The following is a 7,210-nucleotide window of genomic DNA, read 5'->3' as shown; positions in this document are numbered from 1 at the left end:
CAGCTACAGCGAGCAGCCATGATGATGGGCGCGATGGTCAAGATCATCGCGACCGTCGGGCTTGCGACGAGACCCTTGTGGTAGGGTCTCGTGGCCGCAAGCCCCAGAGAGCTTGTGATGTCAGTGGGGCCGCCCCCAAACGGTAGGCGTTTCCATGGGAACGCCTCCATCTGGGCAGCCACCCCCCCCGACCCACCCACCAAAGGGGGCATGCTGTCACTCAACATCAACAGCACGCCCCCTTTGGTGCGAGACCCGGAGCGACGGATTGCCCGTCGCTATCCGGGTCTCGCGCATGCGCACGACGGAGCCGGCTCCGTCGTGCGCATGCGCTCTCGGCCACCATCGACCCGGTTGCGAGCACTCGGCGCTTGTGACCGGGCCTGAATCACGCCCAAAGAACCCTGCATGTTCACTCTTTATTGCAATAACCAATGGGATCAGTTGTCGTGAAACCAGCTTATGCAGAAAGCAGCAATACAATACAATATGAAAGACTTTTGCAGGAAAGCAGCACAGCACTAGATTTATTAACAGTAATACAACATTTCAAATAAAATACAATAATAACATAACATGCAGCATTAATACAATGTATGACTAATTAGAAGCAAACTAAAATTGTATCTTTAAACAAAAGATTATGCTAATTTTCTTCCCAGGATTGCATCATGTAGCTTTCCAGTTACTTTTACTTGAATGTTACTGAAGCCAGAGTCTGCGAGGAGCTGCGTATATTCAGATGGGGTCCTTTCTTTGCCTTCAGTATGGACCAACATATTTAGTGAAGATAGCTGGGTAGCCACAGGGCCACTTTTATCTTCTTTTAATAGAGTTTCAACCAGAAGAACACCACCTCCTATACATATCACAGAGAAAACAGGCCAGAAAGTCCAGATTAGTGAGAATTATTGGACACATAACTAAAAATATGGGCCTGATTCAGAGCCGTTCGCTATTTGCGGTCGTTCGTTCAAAGACAAGGGGTGGCTATTCAAATGATCCGTTCGCAAATTGCAGTCTGTTCACACCTCTAAGTCTGAACGAGCGAGCAAAACATACGCTAGTTTATTTGATAAAAACGCCCCCTGGCCGCTCGCACCATACGTCATGTTCCTTTATTTATTAGATTAATCGAGTACATCGTACAGCGTATGAACTGCTCGCTATTCTTGTGGTTGGTTTTTTCAACCACTATTTTGCGAGCAGTTCAGAGTTTAAAAAAACCAAGTGACGTGGTCAATGACGCTGCTGTATTAATTATGCACTCCCTTAAAATGCCCGTTTTGACCTTTAAGCACGCCTGCGTTCGAATTCCACTCCCCCGTTTACAAGCACCTTCCCCTGTTACCACCCACATACGCCTCATTCTGTCACTCAAAATAGCAGGCACACGCTATATAGCGTACAAACGATTTTCGGCCGCACTGACTGGTTCGCGCATGCGTACTAAAAACCGTACGCATGCGAAGATGTGCGAACATCGCTCGGAACGAGCGTACGGCCGCTAGCGAGCGGCTCTGAATGAGGGCCTATATTTGTACTGTATTACATGCATTTCAGATAGTAACAGGCCACCACGATTTTGAGTAGCTCTTTTAATATAGTAATATGGATATCATAACAGATTATCTAGGCCAGTAGAGCACGCAGGGGGGGCTTCTGAGTACCCAGACACCTCCCCTGACAAACTCGACAACAGGCATCGTGCTCTTAAGTCCCACCCCCTCACGGCAAAATGATGCGATTGGCGGGTCAATCGGGAGGAGATGGAGCCAATTTGATGATTCCATTAGAATTTCGTCATTTGGCTCCACCCCCTCCCGATTGACCCACGAACTGCGGCAGTTTCACACTAGGGGTAGGGCCTAATGGTCATGGTGCCAGCCTGCCAGGTCTGCAAGGTAAGGGTGTGTGTGTGTAATGTATATATGTATGTGTGTGCAATGTATGTGTGACATATGTATGTGTATATACAGTATATGTGTGTGCATATCTATGTGTGTGTATGTATGTGTATACATATATATATATATATATATATATATATATACACATACACAATATATGTGTGTGTAGGTACTGTAAATTCCCCTATAAAACCCACAGTATTCAGTTGCATGATATAAAAATCACGGATAACATGACTGTATACAATGTGCTGGATTGGAGTTAAATAACAATTCAATTTAGCTGCTGGACTTTGTAAGGTCAGCTGTCATTGCTGTTGCCATCTCTGTTTCTCCTTAGCGGAAGTATCTGCCACCGAGCATGGGAAATGATCCTGGCTCTTTTTCCAAAATCAAGCATAATATTGAAGAACACCAGGCACACAGCAACAAGTTGTCAGTTACAATTAATGTTGGATGACTGTTAAGGTGCATACACACACAACGATTTTTTGAACGATTATCGTTAACGATATTGTTTATCGTTCAATCGTTGAAAAAAATCGTTCACTTTCTGAGTGAAAACGATGAACGATTATCGTTCATGCACGTTCTTGTTTGTAGTTTGTAGTTCAGTCAGACTGACCAACTCAACGATTTTCAGTAAGGGAATATGCAAAAATCGTTTGTAGTTCAAAAAAAACGTTCATTGCATTTAGTAAATGAACAATTTTAGAAAACGATTTTCGTTCATTTTTCCCTTGAAAAAATGAACGAAAATCGTTTACTAAAATCGTTCATTTACTAAATCGTAGTGTGTGTGTGCAGCTTTACTGTTACAGCAATTGACTGTTTTGTGTCTCTGCCTTACACTGTTTCCCCTCACTCAAATTATGTCCCACCAGAAGCTGCACAGAACGCCAGGGCACAAAGGGCCTGATTCAGAGCCGCTCGTAAGCGGCCACTCGTTCGTTCTGACCGATGTTCGCACATCTGCCTATGCGTACGGATTGTAATACGCATGCGCGAACCAGTCAGTGCGGCCGAAAATCATTTGTTCGCTATATAGCGAATGCCTGCTATTTTGAGTGACAGAAGGAGGCGTATGTGGGTGGTAACAGGGGAAGGTGCTTGAAAACGGGGGTGTGGAATTCTAACGCAGGCGTGCTTAAAGGTCAAAATCGGCGTATTAAGGGAGTGCATAATTAATACAGCAGCGTCATTGACCACGTCACTTGGTTTTTTTTTACTCAGAACTGCTCGCAAAATAGCGGTTGAAAAAACCAGCCACAAGAATAGCGAGCAGTTCATACGCTGTTCGATGTACTCGATTAATCTAATAAATAGCGGACATGAAGTATGGTGTGAGCGGCAAGGGGGCGTATTTTTCAAAATTACAACCGCAAGTTTTGCTCGTTCGTTCAGACTTAGAGGCTTGAACAGACCGCAATTAGCGAACGGTTCATTTGAATAGCCACCCCTTGTTTTAGAACTAACGACCGCAAATAGCGAGCGGCTCTGAATGAGGGCCAATATCCGCTTTATTATTGGTGCATGATAATGCTTTTGACTTACAAAAGACAAACACTTTCCCAATCTACAGCTAAAATATGTATTTCTCTACCTTATGTATCTAGTGTTTTCCCTCTCTTAGATTCTAAGCAGATTTTGGTAGGGCAATCGTTACCTTCTATTTAGTATGCCAATTGTTTGTTTTTTCATTATCCTCTCAGTGCACAGCGCTGCTAACTAACAAGGGCTTTACAAATGAATGTTAATAATTATTATATTTTATTCATTAGGTGCCACAAAGTGTGCACAGTAACGTACATGAAGCAGACATAAGCGTCTATGTACTAAGCAGTGATAAGAGACAGAGTGAAAAGTGATAAGGTGCCAGCCAATCAGCTCCCAACTGCCATCTCACAGGCTGTGTTTGAAAAATGACAGTTGGGAGCTGACTGGCTGGCATCTTATCACTAACTTATAACTTTTCACTCTGTCTTTTATCACTGCTTAGTACATAGACCCCATAAAATTACACAACAGCTAACCATTGCATGTATACAAGACATTACAGGGATAACAGAGTGGCACAAGTACTGAGGCAAAGATGGGGCACCATGCTATAACATGCAAGAGCAGACAGTGGTTGATCTCAGGGTAGGGGGAACAGTTCTCAACAATCCTTTATACATTGTATAGGCAAACGGTATCATACGTGCACAAAAGTAAAAGAGAACTGGCAGGAAGTAGCACCAGGTTGATAACAAGAGCTTATAATCTAAAGGGAAGAACTGAACAGTTGTAGAGTGAACTGAAAAAGTGACAATGTGGTGGATGAGTGAGGAGTGAAGAGGACGGCTGGTAGTAAAAAGGTGTATTTTAAGTTTGAAGCTGGGGAGACTGGTAGAAAGTATGACAGGGTGAGGGAGTGAGTTCCAGTGCAGGGGGTGCTGTGGGAGAAATGTTAATGGCAGGCATGAGAGGAAGTGACCAGAGTTGCTGTGAGGCAACTATCTGATGAGGAGCAGAGATAGAGATGAGGTTTGAGATGGGATAGAAGTTATTAAGGGCTTTATATGTCAGGGTGAGGAGTTTGGTCTGGTTTCTGAGGATTGGGAGCAGTGAAGCAAATTGTAGAGGTTGGAAATAGATACCACAGAGCGACAGAAGAAAATAAGACAAGAAACAGCATGAAGGACATACTAAAGTGGGGAGAGGTGAGTGTAAGGAAGGCCAGAAAGGAGTTGATTACAGTAGTCTATTTTGGAGATATCAAGTGGGTGGATGAGAGTTTGGATGGTGTCAGGAATGAGAAAGAGCCAGATTGTAGAGATGTTATGGTGGTGGAAGCTGCAAAAATGAGAAATGGCCTTAGAAGGAGAGAGCATGGTTGGGGCTGACAATCAGGCAATGGGCATCAGAAAAAAGGTGATTTCATCAACAGAGAGAGATGGGGAGGTGGTGAGATGCTGGTAGGGTGGAAAACATTTAATTAAATTTCTGCCATGTTAGGTGCCAGAAAGAACAAGGACATCCAAGAGGAGGTGGCACAAATTTAGAGAAGCAAGTGGGGATGGAGGGAAAGAGGCCAGGGGAGGAGAGGTAGACTTTAGTGTCATCAGCATATAGATGGTATTCTGGACTGAAAGAGTTGATGAGATTTCAAAGGAAGAAAATGTAGAAAGTAAAAATAGTAGGGATGTGCAGGCTCGGATAGGTTCGAATTTGCACGTTGAGTTCGGATTTTCCCTCCAAAAAAACGGAACTCAGAAAGAGGCAAAACTTCATCTTGCATGGACGAACATCATCATTCCTGGACTTTTGACCAGGAATGATGATGTTCGTCCATGCAAGATGACGTTTTGCCTGTTTCTGAGTTCCGTTTTTTTGTAGGGAAAAATCCGAACTCAACGTGCAAACTCGAACCTATCCAAGCCTGCACATCCCTAAAAAATAGTAATAATATTAATGTAACTGGTATTTTGGCCTATTGACTTCTGCTTAGGCGTAGAGTCCCTCCCTCGTGACTAGACACCATTTCACACAGGAGAGTGGAGGGAGAGGGTATGGAACTGTGGGCCTGATCCAGACCCGCTCATGAGTGCATAGCGCTTGCAAGCGGGTCGATGGTGGGGTACTGCACACGCGCGGCTACACAAGGAACGCCTGCCATTTGTGGGAGGCACCACTGACATCACCAGTGTTGTCAGTGGAGAGCTTCCTGCTCTGTTAGAGCAGGAAGCTCTCTGGGGCTTGCGACGGACGAGACCCTACCACAAGGGTCTCGTCGCAGACAATGCAGCGAAAGTATGGAAATCTGCGATCACACAGTAAGGCTCCAGGAAGTGTATGCAGCCATCGGTAACATCGCGTACCATCGGAAGCAATCGCAGCACTTGTGGCAGACCATACCCTACCGCAAGCACTGCGAGTGATTCAGTGTAATTTTCAACCAAGTGACGTGTACTATGACACTGCGTCATAATTATGCACGCCTCTGAAACGGCGTTAAGACGCTCAGGCATGCCTGCGTTCACACCACCACTCCCCCGATTTCACCGACCAACCCCTGTCACCACCAGCAAATGGCTTGTCCTGTCACTCATTCAGCGCGGGCTGTCTATGTGCAGCGAGCGAAAGCTTCCCGATCGCACGGACTGGTTCACGCACGCGCACTGCAATGCGTACGCATGCTCAGATTGCAAAAATCAACTGGCTGCATGGGAACGCAGCCTAGCGAGCGGGTCTGAATCGGGCCCTAAGTATGAGCTTGACAAAATCGATATGTTCATAATATTTATATATTAATGTTTGGATCCCATAATCAAATTCACATTTTGCTAACTCTTGGTTATCCTGAAAATGAAGAATCTTAATTATTTTTTCTCCCTCAAAAGGTATCATGAAACATTATTACAATTGTACATTTTATCTATACAAGTATGTCTGTACATATCAAGATACTGTATATACATTTTTAAAGAGATAAAGGATACATTTTAATATACAATATTTTTTTTGTAAAAGAGAGCCCCAGAAAAAGAGTTTTTCTTTCCTCCTACTTTATATGCCATCATGTAGATCAAATCCTTGATGGCCAAGGGAAGAAGGGTGCAAGATCAAATGTTGAATCAATTGAAAAGAGCTAAAATGTTCATTCAATTCAAGCACCCAATATTAGTGGCAACAACCTTAGGTTCCTAAAGAAATATCTATTCAACAAATGGTAATGCCAGAGACTCTAGGGGGTATATTTACTAAAGTGGAGATGTTGCCCATAGCAACCAATCAGAATCTAGCTATTATCTTTTAGAAGGTGCTAGTTAAATGTTAAGTAGAATATGATTGGTTGCTATGTTTTCCAACAGGAATGAAGATTTTCAAATGCAATTGAAAATCTGCAAAAGAAGTGCACCAGGGTTTCATCTCAGTTAAGATGGTCACACATTTAGACGACGGATAAGTCAGCAGCCAGCAGATTGGTAAACTATACACAATTACCAATCTGCTGATCAATATGCCCGGGCTGACATCACATTTGGGTGGGCATTTAAATTAGGGATGAGTGGGTTCGGTTCCCTGAGAACTGAACCCACCCTAACTTCGGGGATCCGGGGCGATCTGAGGCACCCCTGGGATCTCTCCTCCTGCCCCGGATCCCTAATCGAGACAAAACCTCTCGATCCTCTGTGTTGGATCTCGAGGTTTTGCCTCGAGCGGCCATTTTTAAAAATGCCTTTGCCTTCAATGGGCAAAGCGCTGATTGGCTGACAGAGCCGTCTGTTACGTCTCTCAGCCAATCAGCGTTATGGTGC

The 7,210-nt window shown here is 44.2% G+C and overlaps 1 protein-coding gene across 1 annotated transcript in view; it reads right to left on the bottom strand.

Annotated features, from left to right (window-relative positions):
• Positions 1-641: 641 nt before the first annotated feature.
• Positions 642-7,210, bottom strand: part of LOC148539260 (acetylserotonin O-methyltransferase-like) — a 133,899-nt gene continuing 127,330 nt past the window's right edge. The window contains exon 8 of the mRNA XM_088451526.1: positions 642-859. Within this exon, the coding sequence (XP_088307652.1) occupies positions 642-859 (218 nt within the window). The remainder of the gene's footprint in view (positions 860-7,210) is intronic.

The sequence above is a fragment of the Taudactylus pleione genome, unplaced genomic scaffold, assembly GCF_031769625.1.
Source record: "Taudactylus pleione unplaced genomic scaffold, aTauple2 ptg000026l, whole genome shotgun sequence".
NCBI lineage: Eukaryota > Metazoa > Chordata > Amphibia > Anura > Myobatrachidae > Taudactylus > Taudactylus pleione.
Note: the sequence above shows the minus strand (reverse complement) of the source record. Positions and strands in the feature narration are given on the sequence as shown.